At 57.2% G+C, this 25,979-nt stretch overlaps 2 protein-coding genes and 2 long non-coding RNA genes across 8 annotated transcripts in view; 2 read left to right on the forward strand and 2 right to left on the reverse strand.

The window, feature by feature from the left end:
* Nucleotides 1-757: 757 nt before the first annotated feature.
* Nucleotides 758-4,795, reverse strand: HES2 (hes family bHLH transcription factor 2). Its single transcript, XM_025427319.3, has 4 exons — nt 4,191-4,795; nt 4,010-4,105; nt 3,639-3,738; nt 758-3,562 (listed from the first exon to the last, which is right to left on the reverse strand). The coding sequence occupies exons 1-4, from the start codon at nt 4,233-4,235 to the stop codon at nt 3,306-3,308; spliced, it is 498 nt and encodes a 165-aa protein (XP_025283104.1). The 5' UTR covers nt 4,236-4,795; the 3' UTR covers nt 758-3,305.
* Nucleotides 2,783-6,314, forward strand: LOC125755143 (uncharacterized). Its single transcript, XR_007410885.1, has 4 exons — nt 2,783-2,917; nt 3,450-3,580; nt 3,703-3,805; nt 5,203-6,314. It is a non-coding gene; the product is annotated as an uncharacterized LOC125755143 (long non-coding RNA).
* A 1,385-nt stretch (nt 6,315-7,699) lies between these two features.
* Nucleotides 7,700-10,029, reverse strand: LOC125755144 (uncharacterized). The gene is made up of 2 exons (XR_007410886.1): nt 9,115-10,029; nt 7,700-8,097 (listed from the first exon to the last, which is right to left on the reverse strand). It is a non-coding gene; the product is annotated as an uncharacterized LOC125755144 (long non-coding RNA).
* Nucleotides 10,030-10,166: 137 nt separating this feature from the next.
* Nucleotides 10,167-25,979, forward strand: part of ESPN (espin) — a 30,818-nt gene continuing 15,005 nt past the window's right edge. For 2 of the 5 annotated variants that reach the window (XM_049110543.1, XM_049110544.1), the window contains exons 1-5: nt 10,167-10,629; nt 13,918-14,111; nt 23,160-23,346; nt 23,465-23,647; nt 23,817-23,948. In XM_049110543.1, coding sequence (XP_048966500.1) covers nt 10,336-10,629; nt 13,918-14,111; nt 23,160-23,346; nt 23,465-23,647; nt 23,817-23,948 — 990 coding nt within the window. In that variant the 5' untranslated portion in view covers nt 10,167-10,335. The remainder of the gene's footprint in view (nt 10,630-13,917; nt 14,112-23,159; nt 23,347-23,464; nt 23,648-23,816; nt 23,949-25,979) is intronic. The other 3 variants (XM_025427306.3, XM_035716043.2, XM_035716044.2) reach the window with 2 other exon arrangements.

Genomic DNA, 25,979 nt, shown 5'->3' on the forward strand with positions numbered 1-25,979 from the left:
TAAAACCAAGGGGAAAAACACCATTGGCTGGGTCGGTTCTTTTCTGGGACATCTATTGCAACTTGGTATGTTTTTTAAAAGTAAATACAGGGGATCCCTGGGTGGCTCAGCGGTTTGGCGCCTGCCTTTGGCCAGGAGCGCGATCCTGGAGTCCCGGGATCCAGTCCCGCGTCCCGCGTCGGGCTCCCGGCATGGAGCCTGCTTCTCCCTCTGCCTGTGTCTCTGCCTCTCTCTCTCTCTCTATGTCTATCATGAATAAATAAGTAAAATCTTTAAAAAAATAAAAAAATAGGGGATCCCTGGGTGGCGCAGCGGTTTGGCACCTGCCTTTGGCCCAGGGCGCGATCCTGGAGACCCGGGATCGAATCCCACATCGGGCTCCCGGTGCATGGAGCCTGCTTCTCCCTCTGCCTGTGTCTCTGCCTCTCTCTCTCACTGTGTGCCTATCATAAATAAATAAAAATTAAAAAAAATATATCTAATACTTAAAAAAAATAAAAATAAAAAAATAAAAAAATAAAAGTAAACACAACCGCATGTTTATGTTTCAGGTAGCAGATAGCTGCACATGTTGGGGAAGCCCCCCTCTGTCCCACCACTGTCTCCAGAATAGTCATCCCAAGGCATGATGGGGAGGGTTCTGCAGAGCTGCAGATTTTTCCAGACATTCCCCACAGGCTATGTTCCTTCCCATCCTATTACGGAGAAACCAGGGAGAGACTCGTTGGCAGAGTGTGGGCTTCAGAGGCAGAGCATAGCAATTTGTAAATGTTTATTAAAGGAGTCGTCCTTGGCAACCAGCTCTTTATCCTCACTCATGGAAAGGAGATTTGACCTCTCTAAACAAACTGACGCCGGGGGTGGGGAGGCCATGTAGAGTTTCCCAGACAGCTCAGTGCTCTGGTCATTGGATCATTTCACCCATTGGTTTATGAGAGACACAGGAGCCTTTTCTCCAACCAAGCATGATAACCATAGTTAGATTCAAGCATGGGATCATAGCAGAGAGGGCATCATAAAAGCTGGCCAGCAGGCACGATATGGGCCAAGTTGAAGATCACAAAATGCCCCTGAGTAAAGCAGCCTCCCTCCCCCATAGAAAAAGCCCACACTGCCCTGCACTCCCTTCAGGAACACCTGAGGAGGTGCCTGCAGGTGTTCCGTAGAGGAGGCCCAGCTCAGACTTTCTGGGCAGCTCTTGCCCATCCCTGCTGGGAAACCAGCCTCTCACCATGGGCCTGGAACCTCACCCAGCTGGGCATGCCTCAGCTCTCTGTCAGGGCTCCAGGCGAGGGGAGGCACCTGGTTCATGTTCCCTGGAATGCCTGATCCTGTGAGTCACTGGCCTAAGCTCTGATCCTCCCTGACCACTTGTATTATAGCTTGGAGTCAAGTCATTGAGAGTCACAGGGTTGAGGACCCAGATGGCACTCAGAAGCAAGAAGTGGCAAAAATGACCCAAAGGAGGAAAGAGGCCTCAGGTTGATCAGTTCTTATAGAGGTCAAATCTGTATGGAAAGCTCTTATTTATCAGGGAAAAGAAGCCTGCTCAGTGGGTGCCCAACGCAGAGTCCTTGACCCAACGAGGGAACTTGACATTATGTGGTGGGTGTGAGCTTGGGTTGGGTTACCTGCCCCTGCTCCACATGCTCCTGGCAGATCAGGAGAGTAGGCTTCCATTCTCAGGATCAGGGAAAGCAAGCAAGCATGCTCTCTCTGCTCTCCACACTCTCCCCCACATTTGTCCTCGGGGTACACAGGCTTTGGTAGAGCAGATATCCTAAGTGACATTAGGGATTAGGGGTAGGAGTTGAGGCCAAGGGATTCTGTACAGCTGTGATCCAGTCACATCACCTGTTCATTAGCTCATGATATTTATTGAGCAGCCACCACATGCTGAGTTCCCTGGGGATACAGAGGTACACTCAGCCCTAACCCTGCCCTCCAGGACCTTCCAATCCAACCAGCTGGGCCCAAGAGAGCACTGGGAAGCTCACCTCCTGTCTTAACATTGATTCCTTTGACAGTGCCCACAGCTGCCCACATCTCACCATCCACATCAATGCCGAGGACACCATGGGTTTTTGTGACATAGTTGTACCCTAGTGAACACCCCCATCCTGTCAGCTCCGCTGTCCCTTGCTCCTGGTTCCTTGCTCAGGATGTTGGACTGGGGATGGTTGGGAGTCCCAACCTCCCTCGAATGCTCAGTGAATCCCTGTGAAACAGAAACATGACCAGCAGGCCTCAGGTGCTCCGGCCTTCTCCTGGGCACCTATGACTGGGGTCCACAGGCCCCTCCCTGAGTATCTTCAGACTCCCCTTGCTTCTAGGCACAGGGAAAAGCAGTCTGAAGAACAAGTGGCTTGCAGGAATCTGTCCTGACAAGGAGCAGGGAGCAGTCTGCAAGAGAAAATAAGGAAAGGTGTTTCCTATTCCTGTACTTGCTGTTATCTGCAAGCAAATTGAATTTCTGCTGCTCCGGGACATAGGCCCTGCTCACATCACATTGGCACTGACTCTGTTGGGTGCAACCCCTCCAAAGCATCAAGATTTCTTGAGGCCACAGGGCACCCTCCTTCTGATCCCACCCCTTCATCACCCCCAAGCCCCCCTAGACTGGTGTGTGGTACACAGGTGGTCACTTAATGCTCGGGGAAATAAAGTCCTCCCAGAGGCGATCTCACAATGCCTCCATCCCCAGCAACAGAGAGCCCTGGCTGCACCCTGTCCCTATAAATGAAAGCACTGGATAGGAGAGCCCAGGAGTGGAGGTGATGGCTGCCCAGCCCGCAGAGCCCCTCGGGTCATTGCTGTTGTCGGTCCAGAGGTTCCCAAGCTGAACCAGTAAGGGGGCAGGCACTAGAAGGCCTGGGAAGCAGTGACCAGTCAGCACAGATGGCTGCACCTGGCTCAGGTGAGCTCCTGGGCCAGCCTTTGGGTTGGTGCCGGTGCTGGGGCAGGTGTGCCGGCTGCCCAAACACAGCTGGCCCAGCTCTAGAGCCACTTCCAGCAGCTGAGGAGGGGAGCTTCTTCCTCCCCTTGCAGCCACCTGCCCCCTTCTCCATCCCAGACACACCCACATTGAGGTGAGGCTGGGCCACTCTCATTCCCTGGAGCTGAGCCCGCGTAGCCTTCAGCCTGCCACACAGATCACAAACATCCAGGTTCCAGCCTGGTTGTGGGTGCTGAGCTGGTCCCTCGGGGTGGAAACAGCAGCTGACACCACGAGTTTCCTTGGTCCGCCCAGCGCTCCCAGCGCTCCGGGTGTCTTGCAGTCAGCGGGTCGGGGGACCGGCTGGGGGCTACCAGGGCCTCCAGAAGCCGGAGCCGCGGGGAGGCGCCGGCGGCGCGGGGGCAGGTGGGGGCGGCGGGGAGGGCATGGGCCGGCCGCAGGGGTCCCCAGCGCGCCCAGCGTCTGGGGCGGGGCCGCTCGCCCTCCCTCGCAGGTGCTCCAGCAGGCGAGCGCTCACCGCGGGCTCCAGGACGCGGCAGGCGGGCAGCACGCGGGCCAGGCGTGCCAGGCAGGCGCGGTAGCCCTCTCCGTAGCCGTCCGAGGGCGCTGCGGACCGACAGAGGGGTGAGCGCAGGGCGGCGCGAGGCGTCGGGCGGGGTGGGGGGCGGGGCGGGGCACTCACCCTGCGTGCGGGCCGCGCGGTAGGACGCAGGCAGCTCCCGCAGGAAGCGCACGGTCATTTCCAGGATGTCCGCCTTCTCCAGCTTCGAGTAATGGGAGCTCTGCGCCCGGCCACGAGGGAGACGGGCAGAGACGGGGACAAACGAGACAGATCTCCAGCCGACTGCCGTGAGCACCGCTCTCCTGCCTGGGTGTCGGGCTCCGGTGGCCGGGGTGGAGCGGCTCCTCGCGCCAGCCCCACGCGGCCTCGGCCTCGGGCGCCGCGCACAGCCCCCTCGCCGGCTCCTTGCGCAAGGGCCCCTCAGCCCACCCGGCTTGCTCGATCTGCGCCCCGGAGGTCCCACCCAGGCCCCCGAGCGCCCCGGCACCCACCTCCCTGCCCAGCAGCGGCAGGATGAGCCCCTTGAGCTGCCTCAGGCTCGCGTTGATGCGCGCGCGCCGGCGCTTCTCCAGCAGTGGCTTCAGGCTCTGCGGACAGGCGCGGAGGCCGAGGTTACGCGGGTCACAGTCCGGTCCCGCCCCGGCCGCTCAGCCCTCTGTCCCCAGCTCCTACCTTGCGCAGCTCCGCCGGGTCCCCCGCTCTCCGAGGCACCCCCATGCTCGGCGGGGAAGCGGCACCGCTGCGGGCCCTGCTCTGGAGAGACCTGTGCCCACGCGGACGCGAAGCGCAACCCCCCGCCCGAGGGGATGGCCGGCGCGCTCTGGGAGCCAGCGCCCGAGGGGTGCGCACCACGCCAGCGGCCGGGCTTTAAGGAGGCGGTGTCGCCCTGCCGGCCCCGCCCCGTCCCTCCCCACGGAGTCTGGCCGCCTGCGGGTCCCACCTCCAGCCTTTGTTCCTTCGCTGGGTAGGGGCGGGAGGGGGACGGCCGGGCCCCCGGGGTGCTGCTCTTGGCCTTCGCATCCCATCTGCGGCGGGATCGCGGGCCGAGGGCGCACCCCAGCACCTGCAGGGGTGTGTGTGGGCGCCATCGAAGCCTTGGCTGCGGTGAGCTCAGTCTGCAGTTCCTCCTCGACCAGCGCCGCCCTTCGAGCTCAGCGCCTCCCCTGAGCCCCGCCATAGGCCGGGGAAGCCCCCGAGCCTCAGGGAGCCCCCACGTAGGTTTCTAACCACGGGGAAGGACTGCCTCCACGAGTTGCTCCGCGACTGAAAGGCTGAGCTGGGAGAGGACGCCGAGGCCCGAGTAAAGTGTCCCCTAGCCGCTGGGAACTGGCTGGTCGCCGAACTGCCTATCCTGGTTCTAGTAACTCCATAGAACCATATATATTCTTCTATATATATATGTATATATATTAAGATTTTATTTACCCACAAGAGGCAGAGAGAGAGACAGAGACAGAGACACAGGCAGAGGGAGAGGGAGAAGCAGGCTCCATGCAGGGAGCCCGACGTGGGACTCGATCCTAGGTCTCCAGGATCACGCCCTGGCCTGAAGGCGGCGCTAAACCGCTGAGCCACCAGGGCCCTCCATAGAACCTTCTAGCGGCTCACCAAGTTAGGAATTATCGGGTTCTCCCGTGCTCGGTTTTAATTCTTTTTTTTTTTTTTTTTTTTTTTTTTATGATAGTCATACAGAGAGAGAGAGAGAGGCAGAGACATAGACAGAAGAGGGAGAAGCAGGCTCCATGCACTGGGACCCCGACGTGGGACTCGACCCCGGGTTTCCAGGATCGCGCCCTGGGCCAAAGGCAGGCGCCAAACCGCTGCACCACCCAGGGATCCCCCGTGCTCGGTTTTAGATGGGTAAACTGAGACCCAGGGAAGATGAGGCAGTCCTGGAGCCCTGGGCTCGTTTTCATTTCAACTGGATCCAGCTGTGGACAGTTGGAGTTCACGTGACGAGCGGGGCTGGGCGGTCCTGGGTGCCGGCTCCCCGCTGCCAGCCTCGGCCCCAGCGGTGCGCGGGGCCCGCCTCCGCGCCGCGTGGCCGTTGCTGTACCAAACTGGCTGGGCGTCCCCCGCCCATCTGCTCCGGGGGCCCTCCCCCAACCGGCTGGCAGGGCAACGGATTGCCGGGCGTCGGCGCTGCTGACTGCAGGCCCAGCAGTGGGCGGGCGGTGGGCGGGGCCTCACCGCAGGCGCTGTCCAGGGTGCTGGGTGGGTCCCCCGACTCATTCGTACTCCGAGCCACACCCCGCCGCTCGCTCCAAGTCCCCTTACCCCATGCCCCGCAGCAGGGCCTCATAAAACCAGTATGGCCATCAGGAAGGGGCCCGGAGCAGTCGGGGTGACGGGAGCTCAGGCCACCCATCCCCGTCTGTGTCACTCAAAGGACCAACTGGCCACCATTTATGGAGCACATACTGTGTGCCAAGCACCTGTTACCCTCACCTCCATTAACTCCCATAACAGTCTTAATTATGAGAACAAAACATTCAACACATTTGACCCAGTAAGGCCTGGGAATGCCTGAGCCCCTGTCCCCCCTGGCATCATTGAGCCCAGAGTACCTATGGGCCAGCCTCCCCCAAGGTCATGAATTGTTCTTTAAAGGCTCAGAAAAGGACTTTACAGGGCACCTGGGTGACTCAGTGGTTGAGCATCTGCCCTCAGCTCAGATCATGATCCCTGGATCCTGGGATTGAGCCCTGCATTGGGCTCCCCTCAGGGAGCCTGCTTCTCCCTCTGCCTATGTCTCTGTGTTTCTCTGTGTGTCTTTCATAAATAAATAAATAAAATGTTTTTTAAAAGAACAAAAAGGACTTTACAGATTCCTTGGTGGATCACTGATGCCTCACATGTCCCCCCTCACCACACACACTAGTTGACTCAGCTCTGTGCCCACAAGACCACCCTATACCAACATCTGCATCTTTGCTGAGAAGCCCTCATGCTAGCTCCTGGGGGAATGATCTGGGGACAAAGATTCCTCCTAGAACATCCCTCTCCATGCCTGTGGACCACTGTTGACTCCAAATTTTAAATTTCTTCTCCATTTTTCCCATTGTGTGAAGGACTTTGACCAGGTGGCTCCACCTTTCCCTTCAATCAAAGGATTCTGTAGGGTTTGTTTGGTTTTTTTAAAGATTTTATTTAGGAACGCCTGGGTGGCTCAGCGGTTGAGCATCTGCCTTTGGCTCAGGGCTTGAATCCAGGATCTGGGATGGAGTCCCATATCGGACTCTCTGCGGGGAGCCTGCTTCTCCTTTTATCTATGTCTCTGCCTCTCTCTGTGTGTCTCTCATGAATAAATAAATAAATTTCTAAAAAAATAAAGATTTTATTTATTCATGAGAGACACAGAGAGAGAGACAGAGACACAGGCAGAGGGAGAAGCAGGCTCCTTTTGGGGAGCCCGATGCTGGACTTGATCCCAGGACCCCGCGATCACGACCTGAGCCATCCAGGTGCCCCAGATTCTGTAGGTTTTGTTGGTTACCTAGAGGAAGCAGTTTGTTTATAACCAGGGAAACAGGTAAGACCACCAAGTGAGCAGAGCATGGGGGTGCAGGCTTTAGGGAAGGGTACAGTGGGGACACACTCCACCCTGGTCCCTGCCCTTGGGTGGGAGAGATCTGAATGGGGCAGGTGAATGGCCTGAGCCCAGCAGGGGGATGAGAGAAGGAGGCCTCCTGGTGAGGAGGAAATTGACATCTGGAGGAGACAGTGGAGGTGCTTTAAGCATTTGTGTCACCTTAGGCAAGATACATTAAAAATAGAAACAGGGATGCCTTGGTGGCTCAGTAGTTGAGCATCTGCCTTTGGCTCAGGTCATGATCTTAGGGTCCTGGGATCGAATCCCACATCAGACACCCAATGGGGAGCCTGCTTCTCCCTCTGCCTATGTCTCTGCCTCTCTGTGTCTCTCATGAATAAATAAAATATTTTTTTTTAAAAGAAAGAAACAAATCTCCTGGTGCTTTAGTTTCCCCAGCTGCAAAATGGGGATAGTGATTGTACCTCTCTCATAGTGTCCCTGTGGAGATTAAATATGCAAGTGAAGGTGAAATTATTGTCTTTCCCTGTGGCCATTTGTATTCTGTGCTAAACAAAGTATGGACCACAGAAACTGAGGAGCAGACAGGGTGGACACACTACAAATGCAATTCAAGTAATGAAGTAGGGAAATTTTAAAAAATATTTTATTTATTTATTTATGAGAGACACATAGAGGCAGAGACACAGGCAGAGGAAGAAGCAGGCTCCCTGTGGGAATCCGATGTAGGACTCGATTCCAGGACCCCAAGTTCATGACCTGAGCCAAAGGCAGACACTCAACCACTGAGCCACTCAGGTGTCCCTGAAGTAAGGAAATTAAGTGAAGACTCATCTGAAATTAAGGAGGAATGGACAGCTTCATCACAGGTAAATATACCTCCATCTTGTCATCTACCCAAAGCAGATCCTGCTGTTAAGAAGGCAGCCTCCGAACCCATCCTGGACCCACAGCAAATCCAAGCATTTGATCAGCTTCATCGTCTCCACCAAGGAAGTTCTGGGCTGGTTCTCCTCACAAACTCCCCTAGAATCACAGCAGTGAGAACTGCAAGTCATGTCGGTGGCTCCCAGGGTGGCCCTGCTTTTAACAGCATCTTCTGGGATGAGAACTTCCAGCTGTAGTTCATTGCCTCACCTGTGACCAAGCACTGAGGCCTCTCTGGGGCCTGGTGCTGGAGACCAGAGACAATCCTAAGGCACCCAGGGAGGGACCCTCCTATGACTGGCTTGGCCCTCTCTGCCTCCCAGCTTCTGAGCAGAGGTTCTGACGTGGTGGACTTTCTCCATGCTGCTCACAGGTGACCTCTATGGAGATGTCTGTATCCACAGTGGGATAGGCTTGGGCATCTCCTCTGCCTTGCAGCCATAGCAGCAGCTCATCACCCCATCTGGCCCTCATTTGATACATGAGGGTGTCCAGAACCAGGGGAGCCATGTTGGGAATAAAGACCATGAATTGCAAGAATTTTTAGTCACGGAGGAGGCACAGCTGAAGGGCACCAACGACAAGCGGTTTTAGCTCTTTCTCACAGCACCCCTACCACTTACAGGCCCTACAGTGTACCTGTCACTGGGTGTGCTAGAAGGACAGCTTTAGTGGGCATCAAGAGCCAGCTGAAGCATGGAGGCTGCAGGGATAAGATTCCTCCCTACCCCTGTCCACAAATCACTGGGTAGGGGTCCCTAGGCCCAGTCGTCCTAAGTCCCATGGAGGGAGCAAGGCGGTTCTGGCCCTTTGGAAGTGGGCAGAAACCCACCAGTCCATGCAGGCACAGCAGCTCCGTTTAGTGTATTCGTTTAGTCGGACACCTTGCAGCCTTGGAGGTAATTGTGCACAGCGCCACCAAGTGGCGGCCCCCGAGGCCCGCACTAAGACTCCCAGGGTCCCTGGAAACGGGTTCATACTCTAGCATTTCTACAGCTTAGGGCCTTCCTGAGCTGGGCCTAGCTTGGTGCTGGGTGAAACAGCCCAGGGCCAACACCTCACAGGGCTCCCCTGGGGAGGTGGGGGAGGGGAAGAGATAGGAAAGGAAGGACAGACCGTTTCAACTTCACCAGTGGTACTGAATGTGCTCTCACAGCTTCGCTGCCCCTGCCTTCTGGGAGTTGGTCCTTCTGTCCAGCGGCCACGCCTCCCTCCAGCTCCCACGAATGGCTTCCGGCTCTGAAGGTAGGCTGTTTTGGCGCCCGTGGATCCTCCTGGCCTGCTGCCATCCTGGAACCTTTGTGAGCCCTCAGGGAAGGATCCTGGCCCTGCTCTCCCAGTGACTGCTCTGGTGTATGGTGCATCTCCTCACTGCCCCCCACCCCCTTTGCATTCCTGCTTTCCCTTCTATCTGTCAGCCCCGAAGCTCCGCGTTGATTCCACCCACCCTAGACAGAGGCACTGGGAATCTCTGAGCCCCCTGGCCTCTGGACCCAGAAACCTGAGTGGCCCAGGCATTCCTGCCTTTCCTCCTCTTTCTCGGAGGACAGTTCTTGGGGCCTGGAGGAGCCCCAGAAGGCTGAGGGCCCAGCTCCTGTTGCGCCCACTTTGGCACAGACCCAGAACCCCTCAGGGACTTGTTTGGCCTGTTCCTGCCCCAGGGTCTTTGCCCTTGCAGCCTGGCCCGCTTACCACCCACAGCCCAGCCTACAACACCTCCTCAGAGGACCTTTCCCTTACCACCCCGCCCACCCCCCGTGGCCCCTACGACTCCCTTCCTAACCCCGTATTCCAGCTCTGGTGACACTGGTCACTCTCCGGAAGGGCGATAATTGTCTGCTGGCTTGTGTCCCCTGCGCCTGGAACAGCATGGAGTGGACACTGAGTCGATGAATTAATTCGAGGGCTCCGCTCGCCAGTGCCTGGAAGGCTCTCAGATTCGAACCGTTTGGCCTCCCTCCGGGGTCTCTATATGAGCTCAATCAGGAGCCGAGTCCCTGGGCGCACCTCCCGCTGTGTAGCCGGAGCTGCGCGCGGCCACCCAGGCCGCGGGGCGGCGGGGGCGGGGCGGGGGCGGGGCCGGGGCGGGGCGGGGCGGGGGGCGGGCCCCAGGCTTAAGCCCGGCTTGCGCCAGGGCGCCCCCCCCAGCCCCAGAGCGCGGCGGAGGCGGAGCGGAGCGGGCGAGGCGGCGCGGGGCAGGGACCGGGCAGGCAGCCGCTCCGCCTCCCGGAGCGCAGGGCCCCGACGGCCGCGCCGCGGGCTCTCCCGCCGCCCGAGGACAGGTGCATGGCGCCTGGGGGAACGCGCTGAGCGGGCGGCGGCGCCGCGGGCGGCACCATGGCCCTGGAGCGGGCGCTGCAGGCGGCGCGGCAGGGTGAGCTGGACGTGCTGAAGTCCCTGCACGCCGCCGGCCTGCTAAAGCCCTCGCTGCGCGACCCGCTGGACGCGCTGCCGGTGCACCACGCTGCCCGCGCCGGCAAGCTGCACTGCCTGCGCTTCCTGGTGGAGGAGGCCGCCCTGCCCGCTGCGGCCCGCGCGCGCAACGGCGCCACGCCGGCCCACGACGCCGCCGCCACCGGCCACCTCGCCTGCCTGCAGTGGTTGCTCTTGCAGGGCGGCTGCGGAGTGCAGGTGGGTCTGCGCCGCTCACGGGGCGCCCTGCGGCTTCCTCCCCGGGGGGTGGGGGTAGCTCTGGCCCAGAGCCCCCGTGACTCAAAGGGGTGGGCAGTGAGATGGGGCACCTCCCGACTGAGCTGGATTTTGAGCTCCTAACAGCGGGTGGGGGGGGGGGTTGGGCTCCCCAAGTCTAATGCACCCAGGGAAGACGCCCTGGCAAGCCAGGACCACTGCCTAGAAGAGCACCGGGTAATGGGGAGCCAGAGGGAGTTGGGTTTACCTGGGCTGGTATTTAAGCAGGGACTGGAGTGGAGAGTGTGTGTGGCGGGGGTGGGGACAGGACGGAACACTGATCCAGGGAAGTCCTGGAGAATGGGCAGCCACAGAATCAGAAGCCCAGGTCTTCTGGGATCAGGTCTGCAAAAGGGGTGGACAAAGCCCTACAGTCTACCCCAGGCGCAGATGCAGGTGTCCCCAAGGCCAGGACATGGGGCAGGAGTGATGGGCATAGTAAGTGGGGCCTCCCCGGGACCTTAGCTGACCTTGAGACACCTGCCTGCCAGTTGCAAGTTGCTTCTTCAGCACAGCCTGAGTCTTCCTGCCCTGAGACCCCACCTGGTCTTGTTCAATGGCCCCCAGGCTGACATAAACCTGATCCCTCCTGAGCTGGAGGTGGGAGCAGCTCAGGCCCTGATGTGTAGCTCTCCTGCTCACTCCTGCTGGCAATAGAGCGTCCAGTAGGAGTACTAAGCCTAGGGATTCATTCAGGTGCTTCTGACCTCCTGTAGCTGCCAGTCCGTGGGGGCAATGGACAGCAAACCCGGGGAACCATCAGGTCTTGCTGGGCCATGTGGGGGTGTCAGGGAGCTAGTTGCCTGCATGGAGCCTGCTTCTCCCTCTGCCTGTGTCTCTGCCTCTCTCTCTCTCTTTGTGTCTCTCATGAATAAATAAATAAAATTTTTAAAAAACAATAACAAAAAACCCCCCACCCAATGTATTTTTCATTTCAATTATTATACTTTGCAGTCCTAGAATTTCCTTTTGATTTTCTGTAATTTTCATTTCTGTGCTGAGACTCTGTTTACTCATTTAAAACATTTTCATTTGATCTTTAAATAAACTTTTAATATCTGCATTAACAAACAACTAATAGGGCAGCCCGGGTGGCTTAGCAGTTTAGTTGGGTGAGGTGGATAGGAGTGAGTGACCTCTGTGGGGAGTCCTGGATGATGAGAAGGAGGTGGCCAGGTGCTGATCAGAGAGTTCTAAGCAGAAGGAACGAGACGTGCAAAGCCCTGAGGCATACACATTCTTGTTCTGTTGCAGGATCAGCAAGGAAGAAAGCATGTGTGGAGTGGGGGGAGGGTGGGAGAAGCCACCAGAATCTGGGGTTAGGAATTTGGATGATATCCTAGTTGTGAGGAAAAGCCATTGGAGGAAGGAACCAGAACTGATTTTCCATTTAGCAAGACCACTGTGCTAACTGAAGAGGAGACAGGGGTGACTCTGTGCTGGTTGGTCGTGCCCTAAGGATGACCAGATCCTATCCCCCCACTTCACCCTCAGGATGGCAAGGTCCATCTTTCCTACCCTTCCTGGGAGATGGCTGGACCCCTTATCTCCTGGCTGGCTCTCTTATCAGGACTTCCTGGCACACGGTCCATGCCCACTCTTGGGAGGTGGATGCCTCCCTGATCCCAATGTCCAGCCTTGGCCAGAAGCCTCCCTGGCCCCTGCAGAGGAGGTGGAGGAACAAGTGGCCTTGTGCCCAGCTTATCAAGTCTCCCTCCCTTGAGCCCCAGCAAGCTTGGGTGCTGGGGGCGGAAGTGTGTGTGTGGGGAGGATGACCTCGATCCCCAGTGCTGCTCAGCCCAGAGAGATAAGCAGCTTTACGGGGCGGGCCACAGCACGTGAGGCTCCTGTGGCCTTCACAGCTGTTGGAGCCTTGGGGACAGGCCAGAGCCTGGGTCCTCTCCTTATTGCCCACCCCCTGAGGTCCAGACTTGGCCGCATAGACTGAACCAGTCTTCAGCTCCTTCCAGGGTGTTCCAGCACACAGAAGAGTCTGTGTTGTGCTCAGCTGTCCGTGTGCTGCTTGCTCTGGCTCACCTTCTCCCTACCTCCTTCCTAGCCCCACAGCCACCCCATAGCCTGACTAATGACTTACTAGTGGCCCCAGGCCTCTGTCCCTTCTTTTCCTCTCACCTGTTTTTCCAGAGCCTCTGATTCACCTTCCTCAAGCTGCCTTGGCCATACCTGTCCCCACTGGGTGTCTTCTGGGCAGAGTGACTTCCCCTTCCCTGATCCTAGTAAAATATGCCTACCTCTCACTGCTGCCCGTCATCTTCCCTGTGTCCCTGCCCACCTTTGCATTATCCCACATGCTTGGCACTGGGAGCTCGTGCTGTTCTCCAGCTGGTGCCCACTCACCCAAACTCACCAGCCTTTGAGTCCAGACTTCTGGGTTCTCTCTGATCCCCTTCCTTCCCCAGGTAATGTAAGCAGCACTTGCCAACCCCGTCCTGCAACAGACCCACACACCTGGATGGTCATGGATGATGTATTTAGTACTTCTGGGCCTAGACCATTGACCTACCCCCTCTGGAGTGTCTGGAAGGGGGTCCTACCCAAGGCCCTCCCAGGGGCGCCTCTAGCCCACACCTCCTACCATTGGCTAACTCTCCGGGCCCTGCCACCAGTACCCAAAACCTTCCTCCTCCACAGAACAAGAACACAGCTTGTTCCCTGGGCCAGGAGCAGGGAGTCTGCTCGTGGGCTGGGGCAGGGGCAGTTCTCTGCACTGATGTTGGGTTTTTGGAGGTACACCAAACTGGAGACCTCTTTTCATGTGACACCAGGGGAGGGATCAAACGTTAGGTGCATGGTTCGTTCCCGGGTTTCGGCACCAAAAAAAAAAAAAAAGGTTAGATGCAGGGGGTGCCCCACACCATCCTGATGCCAGCCTGGTACAGCCATAACAGCCCACTCTTCCAGCCCCAGCCACCCTTGCTCACTCCTTCAGGAGTTCCCAGAGCATCTGGGTGACAGTTGCTCCCGCAGGGAGGCCAAGAGCACCATGTCCTAAAAGCCTACTATCTGCAAGCAATTCACAGTCATGACCTGCAGGCCTCAAGAAGCCCAGCGTGGATGGCACAGGTGTGCCACTTATGGACCAAGTTCAAAGAGGGCCAATTAGTTGCCCAAGGACAGAACCATCCCTGTGGCTGGTGGGTGCAAGAAGTGCTCTGAGCCAGAGATGTGGGCAGGACAAGGCCTCGGGACTAATGGGCTCTTCTCCCACAGGACAAAGACAATTCTGGTGCCACAGTCCTACATCTGGCTGCCCGCTTTGGCCACCCTGAGGTGGTGGACTGGCTACTGCGTCATGGTGGTGGGGATCCCACCGTGGCCACAGACACAGGCGCCCTGCCTATCCACTATGCCGCCGCCAAAGGAGACTTCCCCTCCCTGAGGCTTCTCATGGGGCACCATCCTGAGTAAGGACACCCTTCTTCACTTGTCTTCTGGGTGGTGGGGGCCAGGGCTCTGGGGAATGCCTGAAATCTGCCCCTCCAGCATTCCATGGGAAATACTGCTTCTAGGCCATCCCAAGGGCCAGAGGCCCAGAGGGCCAGGCCAGAGGCACCTCCTACCCAAGTTGAAATTTTTCCCTTCCTGGAACGCTGCTCACAGCCACTCGCCCCAGAGCTTTGCAAGCAGATGCTCCCACAGCCCACGACTGCACCCAGAAGGCTGGGCATGCAGGCCAAGATCACCTGCTCCCCTCCAGGAGGCCTACCAGTCTGCAGTAAGTGGCTCTCTTGAGCTCTTGCCTGTGCTGGTTTGTAGGACTCTTCTAAACGGGGGATAGGAGTGGAGATACGGGAAAATTTCCTCGACCTCTAGTCAAGAAGGAGGAGGAGCAGTGAAAAGAGAGGACTATCTGCCCAGATCCCCACCGCCCCCTAATGAGGCCATCCAGAGAGCATCTTGTCATTTATTGCTCCTTGTCATTTGTGGCCCCTCAGCCCATTCCCATTAGCAGGGGAAGTGGGCCCCCAAACCTCCCAGGATCCTCAGCCTGAGTGGCAGGTCTGAGAAAGCTGAGCAGTGGGCTGGGAGCTCCCCAGGGTGGGGTGGGAGTTTGGGGAAGATCGGGGCTCAGTGCAGAGCAGGGAAGTCCTGTGGGGGGATCTGAGGGAGTAGGACAAGAGTGGCCCCGGGGACTGGCAGATGGGGGCTCTGACCAGTGACCTTTGTCATCTAAGTGAGTGCCTGGGACACTAAGTGGTGACAGAGGACCGAGCCTTAGGAGGAGAGCAGCCATGAGGTAGGAGGTCAGTACTCACCATTGGCTCCACACCCGAGGTAGGATCCTGGCTACCAGGAAGCAAGAGGCCAGCCTGACCCCGTGGCCTTGTGGCAGAGTGGGTGCACCCTGCAGGGTGGCTCTCGGGCCCAGGCACACTGGGGTGATGGAGGGCAGTCCGAAGACCACCCCCCAGGCCAGCCTGCAGTCATCTTGCTGAGCAGGGAGTTTCCTGGTTTGGTCAGCAGAAGCTTAGCAGGTGTGCCTCATGGGCCAGAGGTTCCTCTCATAGCCAGACCTGCCAGAGGCCACTTGGCAGCACTTTGGCATGAATTCTCTGCTGCTGGACAAGCTAGGGTTTGGGTCATGTCTAAGTCTGGGATTTAGAGTAGGAGGGCCCTGAGGCTCTTGAGTGCAGGCTCCCATTCTGGCACCATCAGCACCTCTGGAGCTTGATCCCAAATTCCTGACTTGGACTCTCCAGGCTGAGGGCAGGGGGTGGCACCTGTGATATGCCTGCTGCTCCACTGTGGTGATTCTCTTGCTCCTGTCCCACCCCCTCACTTAACACAGAGTACATTGAGGTCCTAAGAGGGGAAGAATGAACTGTGGTCACCTTTCTGCGCCCATCAGACTCCCCCATCACACATTATAGGCCCCCCCAAAGCCAGGCTAATGGCGATGCCAACTTAGCCAAATGGTATGAACTGCGAGAGGGCTCCAAGCCCACCCATGGAAGTGCTGGTAGGAACCTGCCTGAGGTTCCCACCCAGGCTGCCCCTGAACCCCGACTTATCAAAAAACCTGGGGCCATGGATGAGCTAGAGCCCTCCAAGGGTTGGGATCCCAGCCTGAGGCAGACTGGCTGTGCCGTGGAACACCCTCTTGAGCTCAGTCAGGGCCTTGGGAACCCTGACCCCTCCCAGGCCATGCCAGATGCTGGCTGTGATTGGGCCCTGGTGCTAACTCTGAGGCCGGATGGCCTGGGCTGATGAACCGTCAGCCCTTCAGAGGCCTCTATGAATCTCACGGAGGTGGTCAGAAGACTTGGGCCCATTCCCGTGGCAGTGTGTGAGCTGGCTGATAAGAAGGTGCTTTTGTGTGGTTGCCAGGCTCGGCCAAGGCAGGAGGGGGTGGCTGGGAATTGGAGTGGGGCCTGGCCTGCTGGTTGTCGGAGGCCAATGCCCACATAGCCTCCTCTCTTGGGGGTAGAGACTCCTGCTCTCCCAGGCTGGGGTCCCAAAGCCTGGGCATGGAGAGGGCAGAGGCTCAGGCTTCCCGAGACCACAGGGCTCAGTCCAGAGGCCCAGGCAGCCTGGTTGTGGAGGCCGTGGCTCCAGGCTTTCACTCTCGTGAGCCTCCTGGGCCCGTTGTGAAGCTCAGTGAATTATTCACAAGAGCTCAGCTCTCCCTGCCGGTGGGTAAGGGAGGAAGGGCTCCCAGACCCAGCAGTGAGAAACTCGATCCCACCTGGGGAGGCTGTGGGCAGCAGTGGGCCGTGGCAATGACAGGCTGCAGAGGAGCAGGAAGGCTGGACCACCTCCAAAGATGGGGTGTTGCTAATAATGACAGGCTGTACCCTGGGTGTTAGAAAAGGCTTAAGATTGCAGGAACACTGTGTACCCACCTACCCCTTGTCCAGTCTATCCCAGTCCATTGGGCAAATCTTTCCAGAGGTAGAGGAACTGCCACAATGACCTCTGGGGCTCTTGCTCCATGGGGATCCTCCCTGCAGGAGGGTCCCTAAGCTGGCAGCCCTGAGGGTGGCAGGAACTGGGTCAGGGCTGTTTCAGGCCTTGGGTCTCAGGGAGATGGAGTGAAGGGGCTGACCCTCCAGGCCAGGAGCACTAGTAGTTGGTGGAAGGGAGCCAGGTATCTGGATGTCCAGTCAGGGCAGATAGAGAAGGAGCAAGGGACAGGTAGTTTCAGCAGGTGCTGGGGCCCAGGAACTACCTCATGCCTGCTTGGCCTCTACCATGTGTTCACCTGGGGTCTGTGCAGCTGGAGGGCATCCCCAGGCTCAGCCCAGACTTGAGCTTTGAGGCTATGGAGGATGGTGGGGGAGGGGGGGCTGTGCTCTGCCTGTCATAGCAAACTGGAAAATCCATCTGCCCAAAGATTTGTACCAACTGCACCTCTCTGTAAGTATTTCCTATGCCTGAGGCCTACCCTGCCCAGGACAGAGATTGGAAGATGCCCTGGCCAGGCGTCAGGATGAACTCGGATGAGCTCCTGCCTGCTGAGTGCTGACGGAGTACCTAGCACCACAAAGTAATCTAAGCTTTACAACCACCCTGGGCAGGAGCTCTATAAGCAGCCCAGTTTACAGACTGATTTATTCAACTAATCTTTATGGAGCATCTACTCTGTGCCAGGCAATATTCTAAGTGCCAGAGATACATCAGTGAGCCAAACAGATGTTCCTGCAGCATGGTGCTGACAGAGAAACTGTGTCTCGGAGAGGCTGATGGAGCAGCCGAGGTCCCACTGAGTCTGTGTGGCCCTGATCAGGCCATACCCCATCTCCTGGCCTGCATCCCACTCCTTGTCCGGACCCTCATCTCTCAGGTCTCTGCGCCCTAGCCCTTGCCTCTTCCTGTCCAGCTCTGCCCACCTTAGAGAAGGCAAGTCAGACCCCTGGACTGGCCATCGGCTCCCTGCTCCTCAAGAAGGAAAGCCATTTGCTCATAATGGCCCAGGGGCCCTCCTCCCCACGCCTCACCTGCACTGCTTCCGCACCCCCACTCCTTTCACCTGCTGAGTCTCCTCCCACAGGCTGGTGCCTCCAACCTCCCTCTGACTCTTCCTACTGCCTGGAACTCTGCCGCCAAGAGCTCTTCAGCTACTCTCTCTTCCCTTGAGGCTTTGCTCCATGGAGCCTCCTTCAGACTGTAACTTGCTGAGAAGCACACACACCCTCCAGTTCTCCCTCACCCTGCTTTCTTTTTCCCTGGCATCCTTATCATCACCTGGTGTTACATTCTGTGCCTCCTGGGGGCATTCTCTTATCATATCTTCCCAACTAATGAGAGGAGACTTCCTCTTCCCCATCCTGTAGGCCAAGTGCCTGACACACAGTAAGTGTTTGTTGAGTCTGGAATCCTTGGGGCTCGTCCTGCATGCAGGCTCAATGCAGGTGATCTCAGATGGAACTCCCCCCTGGGCCTCCCTGGGCCCATCTGGCAAACAGGCCAGCTGAGGCCATTGTGTGAGGAGATAGCACAGAGCTCCTGGCCTAGCTGCCCGTCTCACTCATCTCCACAGCTACTCACTCAACAACCAGCAACTGGGCATGCCACTGGTGTTCATGTTCGGGACATGGTGAGCCCTCCCAGCTGCTTGGGGCCAACTTTCAGAGAGGCTCCCAGGGCAAACAAGGGGACAGGTCCAGAGCATGTGCCGTGTTCAGAGAAGTTCCTGCTTATTTGTGTGTGTGTTTGTGTGTGTGTGTTGGTTTGCCAGCTGGCAGCCTCAGTGGAACCAAGCTCCAGGATGGCAGGGGTCTGCTCTTTGCACGGCTCTGCTCTGGCTTGTGGCAGCCTTGTGACATGGGTCCCTGGAAAGAATGAAATAGATACACAAGACCACTCCAGTGACAAGAGCTATAAAGCAAAATGGGGTAGTTTGGTAGAAACCAGTGGCATTTTCTTTAAATTGAGGGAGTGGAGGAAGGCCTCCTAGGACAGGCAAGAGCTCATCTGAGACCTGGATAAAAAGAGGGACCAGCCCAGCAAAAATCTGGCCTGGGAGCATTGCAGCCAGAAGAATCAGCAGAAGTAGCCGCTGAGCTGGGATCAAGCTTGGTTTGGCTTCCCAGATGACCAGAAAGAAGGCCTAGAAGGCTTGGAGAGTTTCAGGAAAGGGTAAGCTTCTAGAAATATTCCAGGCTTGTAGATGGATTGGGTGTAAAGCTGACTATTCTAGAACCTTCCTCAAATAAGGACTGCATTTCTTCCCTCAGCCAAGCCTGATTTGGAATCTTTTTAAATAAGCCAGGACATGTGATTAGAGGTCAAGACAGGTAGAGCCAGCCAAAGATCCATGACTTTTATCCAGAGCAGACTTACTCCACGACGAGGTCTAATCCTCATGGAATCACCTCCTTTCTTACCTTCCTTGTAGCAGAAATTATTGCCAAAGGAGAGGGCCACTGGAAATGCAGTTCTTTGACCTGAGTCTAGTTTTGTGGGAAGGGAACTCCTTGCTCTTTGTAGCAACAACTACAGTAAGCTGGCACCAGTCTTGGACGGAGATTTCCAGCAAGCATTCCATGTTTGCTTTGTGTCGTCACGTGGTGACTTGCTTACTATTTGAAGTTCATTCATGTCACCTTTTTCCCAGAGAGAAAGAACATATGATTTATGCTAGAGTGTTGCAGACCTATAAGAGGTTAAGGGTTAAGGGTCATAAAAGACTCTTAGAGCTTAGGCTACCCCCAGGGAAGGTAGTTTGATGTCCTTTACTAAAATGGAGTTGGCAAGTTGGGGAGAGATCTGCTCTTGGCACATAAAGTTCCAGAGGCCTGGGCATCACACATATGGGCAGGGGGTGGAGGTGAGGACCAGATATAGACTCCAGGTCCAAGCAGGAGAGAGGAAGGGCACCAGGTGTAGGTGGCCTTTGACTCTGGGACGTAGATGACCCCACCAGCAGGGAGAGTGTGTTCAGAAAGGAGGCTCTGGGGCATCTCCACCTTTGGAGGTCAGGTGGAGGCCAGGACCTCGCAAAGAAGGGTTAGGAGGCTCGGGTGGTGAGTCAGTGGCTGGTCCAGGAAGTCAAGAGGAGCAGGTGTTCAGGCAAGTGGGAAAGGCCAAGTCAGATGAGAATTTGAAACCTCTAGGGTTGGTCATAGGGAGTGACAGTTGAGACCCAGTGGGTTGGCAAGGGGGTTGGCTGGTCAGTATGGGCTGCAGCACCAGGTAGCAGGGTAGCCTGCCCTCCAAGGAAATGTTCAACCTTCCAAAGCTTCCTCTTCTGTTATAAGAGGCAAGAAGATGCTGGACAATTATGATGCCCATTTGCCATATATGGAAACTGAGGCTCAGGAGGTTAAGGACTCACTAGGGCCCTGCCTAGTGAGCTATAGAGTCAGGGTGGTGGGGTAGTGGCCAGGGCCAAGGTCAGGGGCCAGGACTGGAATGGTCATCCTTCGTGTCACTTTGGCTAGAACTTGATGGGCAGGCACCAGTGGGATTCTGAGGCCAGAAATACCCTGAGACCCTGCCCCTCTCCTCTGGGTGACTCTCCAGAGCAGAAACAATGCCTGGCCTGACCTGTGCTTGGCTGGGCCCGGACACCCCAGACCAGCAGTGCTCCTACAGAGGCTCAGTGGGTAGGGATCCCCAAATATAACAATGATCCCAGGTTTGTGCCAGGTGACAGGCCCATGCTGAGGGCTCTCCAAGCACATCTCGTGGACAATTACCACCCCCACTCCATGGGTGGCTTTGAGAACCGAGACAATAGGGAAGACAGTGACACAGCTTGGCAGGGCTCATACCTCGGGTCCTTCTCTGCCTCTCTCTCATCAAGCGATCTTAGACTTCTGTGCGCAGTCTCCTTGTCTGAAAAGGGGAATAATGCCAGCACCTACCCCATCTGGTCCCTGCAAGGACCAGGTGAGAGAGCACGTGTATAAGCTTAGCACAGTGCCTGAAACATATCAGTCCTTCGATGAACCGTACCTGCTACCACTGTTATCAGTTATTATTACTACTATCATAACTTTATCTCTCTCTCCACCTGAATCAATTGATTTTTGTTCCATGTGCTCATCCATAGTTTTATAATTTTCCCCAGTGAGCACCTGGGGGCCCCTGACCCTCTTGCCTCCAGGCCAAAGTGGAAGAGGGTACCAAGACCAGGACCCCCTTTCTCTCCCTTGCCCCTCAGCCTGTCTGCCCCGTTATGCCAGGGCCTCCCAAGTTGGAGGCTATAAATTCAGGGCTGCAGGGACTGAACGGTGATAAGCTGGAGCATTTATGGAAGCTTCCTCTGTCCCAGGGTCTCCAGATAAGGGTGGCAGCCGCTGGCCTGGCAGTGGCCATGACTGCCCCCTCCTGCTCAGGTCCTGCTCTGTGCCAGCTTCTCAGACCTTCTCAGACCTTCCCAGGCTGGCTGGACACCCCTGAACCATGGATACCTTCCAAGCAGGGGGTGCTCGAGGGCAGGGATCCTGGCAGAACTGGTGCCCCAAGTTCTGCATGTTGCCTTAGGCCTCCCCAGAGAGACCTCAGTGGGTCCTGGGTGGTGGCACCCTCAGCCTCTGATCCCCAGGACCCCAGCACTCACTGTGCCTTGGTTACGAGGTGAATAATTCAGGCCACTGAGTGTTGGTCATGAAATATTAAACAGGCTGTTACTGTCACATCAGTATGTGAATGTGAATGTGAATGCGTGGGGAGGGGGGGCGATGGTGGCAGTGGGGTATGGAGGCTGGTGGCTGCAAGCCAGAGGGTTCCTGGGAAGAGGCGTGTGGGCGATCCTCTATCACTGGGTGCCATGTTGGCCCTTAAGCACCATTGCCCCCACACAGGTGGGGAGACAGAGGGCGGCCAGGCATCGTCCCTGCTCCACCCCAAATGCGTGACGTGCCATGCTTGGCATCAGGCCCAGGACAATAGTGTCTGGGGTGGGGACACCCATGTCAGGAGTAAGGAGAGAGCAGGGAGGTGGCTGGTGAGGGCTGCAGATGGCCTGAGGGCCCAGGGTCAGGGAAGTGCACAGGAACCTGGGTTTTAGGGACAGGGAGAAGTCAGCTGGGAGGGTCCAAGGGGAAGAGACCAGATCAGGAGACAGAAGGATGGTCAGACATTTAGTCAGGTGACGAAGTGTTCTTACTGGGGCACAGAGGGCTGATCCAGCACAGTGGGACTCAGCCTCACCCCAGAGCTTCTGAGCCACACTGTGGACCGCGGTGGGCAGCTCTTGTGTCTGGGCCTAGATTATGGCTCCACCTAGTGTCCAACTATGATAACTGCGCCCTGGAGTGTCCACACCCATTACCAAGTCAGAAAAACCAAGGCTCAGTCAGTGACCCTGCCAACATCCCTGCTTCCCAGCAGCACTCCACCTCATGGGGTTGATTCCCAGCTCCCCAGGTAGGACTCCTCTTATGGGGAACAGAGATGAGGGGCCAAGGCAGCTGCGAGCTGGACCTCAGGAAAGCCTCAGGAGTGAAGACAGGAACTGACCCTCCCTCCATTCCCTGTCTTCACTCCCTGTGTGCCTACTACATGCACCAGGCTCTGCATCACAACCATACACTCAAGTGCCATTTACCAGTTGTGTGACCCTTAGTAAGTCACAGCCTCACTTGCCCCTCTGCAAAATGGGAATGACAACAGGACCTGAGTTAGTGCATCCAATGAGAAACTGCCCATGCATATCCCAGCACACCAGAAGCGCTGGTGAATGGTGGCCGCCTGTAGAGTTGTCAGAGTACCGACAGGATATCCAAATGAATTTTAACTTAGATAAACCGCAAATAATATTTTAGTATAAATATGTCCCATGCTTTGTTTGGGATATACTTTATTAGAAAATGACTTCCCGTTTCTCTGAAATTCAGAATTAACTGGGTATCTTGTGTTTTATCTGGCAACCCTACTACTCCACCTTCTGGGAATTTAGTCTCCTGGGGGGAGGCAGAAGCCAGAATTAGTTATGTTCCATGGAGTACGACAAACAGTCCATGGAGTGAGCCTAGGGCCATATGGGGCACAGAGGCAGGAAAGGCCTGCTCTGCCCAGGGAAATCAGGGCAGGCCTCATGGAAGAGGGATCTGGACTGAGTCTTAGGGAGGAGGAAGGAAGGGCATTCCAGATAGAGGAGGGACCTAATCAAAGCTATACAGGTAAGACAGAAGGTTTGAGGACTCACAGTGACGGTGGGTCAGGGCCTGAAAGATAAGAGGCCAGATCACCACATCCTCATAGACCTTGGTGAAAATGTGGGCCATTTACTGAGGATAGGGACTGTCTGTCGGGTGTGCACTGTAGGAGGGAGGCTGCCGGAGGGGGTGGCCAAGCCAAATCACCCCCCCCCCGGACCCACAGGGAGGTTATCATTGGACTAAGTCCAGAGAGAATCAGGGACAGCGGGACCCGGCGACTAGACCTCCTCCAACCCACTCTCCCAGCCCTCCGGAACTCCCCAAAGGAGCTCGAAGGGGCATAAGAAGGCTTTGGAGGGAGGTGGGTGCTGAGAGCCCACGGTGGGTGCTGTGTCTCCGCAGGGGAGTGAATGCCCAAACCAAGAACGGTGCCACGCCCCTGTACCTGGCGTGCCAAGAGGGCCACCTGGAGGTGACGCAGTACCTGGTGCAGGAGTGCGGCGCGGACCCGCACGCGAGCGCCCACGACGGCATGACCCCGCTGCACGCCGCGGCGCAGATGGGCCACAGCCCGGTCATCGTGTGGCTGGTGAGCTCGGGGCCCGGGGAGGGGCGGGGCGTGCTCGCGAAGCGGCCGGCTGGACGGGGCGGGGCCTGGAGGAGCCTGGCGCCCAGCCCCCCCCTTTCCCGCACCCCCTCCCGCCCAGGTGAGCTGCACCGACGTGAGCCTGTCGGAGCAGGACAAGGATGGCGCCACCGCCATGCACTTCGCGGCGAGCCGCGGCCACGCCAAAGTGCTCAGCTGGCTCCTGCTGCACGGCGGCGAGATCTCGGCCGACCTGTGGGGCGGGACCCCGCTGCATGACGCCGCTGAAAACGGGGAGCTGGAGGTAGGGGCGGGGCTGGGGGGAGGGGCGCGGCTGGGGGAGGGGCGGGGCTGGAGCGGGCGGGCCGGGCGGGGCCGGGCGCCCTCTGCTGGCGCCGAACTGTCGGCACAGCCCTGCGGCGGGGCGGGGGTCCCGGCGAGCGGCGGGGTCCTCAGTACGTGGCCCCCCGCAGTGCTGCCAGATCCTGGTAGTGAACGGCGCGGAGCTGGACGTCCGCGACCGCGACGGATACACTGCCGCCGACCTCTCGGACTACAACGGCCACAGCCACTGCACCCGCTACCTGCGCACCGTGGAGAACCTGGTACGACCCCCGGCGCTGCTCCCCGGTTATGTCGTCCCCCACCCCATTCCCACCTCTCCCCAGCGGTAGGTGTTCTTACCCCTTTACCACGGAAGAAGCTGAGTTTCGAGACCTGGAGCCCCTTGTCCGAGGTCACACAATGAGAAAATACCGCAGACCATCACGCTCTCTCAGCCCAGAACCACTGACCACTGAGGGTGAGAGGGTGAAGGAGAAAGGGCCAAGGGCAAGAGGACCAGCGTCGTCCTGGTAAGGAAGAAGGCCTGGAGAAATCACAGGACACTTACATACCGATGGGAATAGTCAAGTTCATTCGCCGGCCCACAGCCCACACTAGTAGCTCATGTAACTAACTCTCCACCGCCTCAGAGGAGGTGGTGTTAGTGTCCTAACTCACCCAAGGTCACACAGCTGTTAAATGGTGGAGCTGAGTGGCATGGCCTAGAGCCACTGCTTGATCACTACACTGTGTGTTTGCTCACTTCATGGTTACTTCATAACTGGAAACTTGTATCATCTTTTTTAAATGATTTTATTATGGTTGCACAGCTGTGAAGTCACCTCCTGAGACTTGAGCTCAGGTGCAGTTGGCTCCAAGTCCAGGGCGCTGACTCATCTGATATAATGCTTGCTTTGGGGCACGGGGGAGGATGGAGGGTGGGTCTCCCAGGTGTCTTCAGGAGGACCAGTGCCAGGGGGCAGCCTGGCCAGAAGAGGGGCTAGGAAATGATACCTGGAGGGGAGAAGGTGGGATGTCCTCATCCTGCCATTGCACTGTCTGCAAGCACAGGGCGGGGCACCCTGGTTCTGGGTGCTCCAGAGCACAGCAAGGCCCAGGGGTTCTGAAACTGCAGCTGGACCTGAGGAAGAATTCCCCCCACCCCCAAGAGGCCACCCAGAGAGAGCAAGGGTCCAACAGATAGTGAGCACCCTGTTGGCAGGGTGTACAAATGGGTGGATGCTGTGAAGGCATTTCTGCACAAGAGGTGGTTCTTTCCCACTGAGAGTTTCAAGGATGCGGTGGGGGTGGCACAAAGCCCCAGCCCCTCCAGCCCCTCTTAACAGCGACTACAATTGCAACAGACACCACTCCGTGAATTCTGACTCCAGCAGGTACTCTGCCCGGTGCTTTATAGTAGAACCTCAGTCGCCATCAGAAATTAATACTAACAGTTGACATATATGGCATTTACCGACCACCCTACTCCCTGGGATTTCACTAACTTTTAAAATCTTTCTTATATCCTCATGAGGCAAGAAATACTGTTATCCTCATTTACAGGTAAAGAAACTAAGGGGCACCTGGGTGGCTCAGTCTGTTAAGCATCTGACTCTTGATTTCAGCTCAGGTCATGATCTTCGGGTCGTGAGATGGAGCTCCACTCTGCACTGGGCATGGAGCCTGCTTAAGATTCTCCCTCTCCCTCTGGCCTTTTATACCCTGCCCCCCCCCCCCACTCCCCACTGCAGGCTCTCTCTCTTTAAGTACAGAAAGGATAAGTGATTTGCCCAAGGTCGCTTAGCTAGTAAGTGGGAGAGGTGACATTTGAAGCCAGCATTCCAGGCTGGAGAGGCTGTGCCCCTAACCTCTGTTATCCATGGGGTTGGGGCTGGGCACCCCCAGTGCCCATGCTGTCAGCCACAAAAAGAGCATTTTCCCACCTCCACCCAGGCCAGCCCCTATGCTTTCCCTTGGCTCACGGAATGGTCAGCTGGCCCTGGCCCCCCTGAACTAGGTGGGGTAGGGGGGGCCTTGGTCCCCTCACCCAGACAGGCCCAGCTGCAGCAGTGACAGACCTAAACCATGCAGGTTGCTGCCCCAGAAAAGGCAAACACTCCCACAGAGCCCCTAATTACAGGGCCAATGAGCATGACTGCTGAGCTGTTACCTGGTGCTAGGCTTGCCTCCCACTCCCGAGGGGCCTGTGACACTTCTCAGGCAAGGAGAGGGCCGCGGGCAGGGAGAAGCAGGCTTGGGCAGGAGGCAGCCACCAGAGCCAGCGAGCAGGCTTGCCAGCAGCAAGGCCAGCA

The sequence above is a fragment of the Canis lupus genome, chromosome 5 (genome assembly GCF_003254725.2).
Source record: "Canis lupus dingo isolate Sandy chromosome 5, ASM325472v2, whole genome shotgun sequence".
In the NCBI taxonomy this organism is placed as follows: Eukaryota; Metazoa; Chordata; class Mammalia; order Carnivora; family Canidae; genus Canis; species Canis lupus.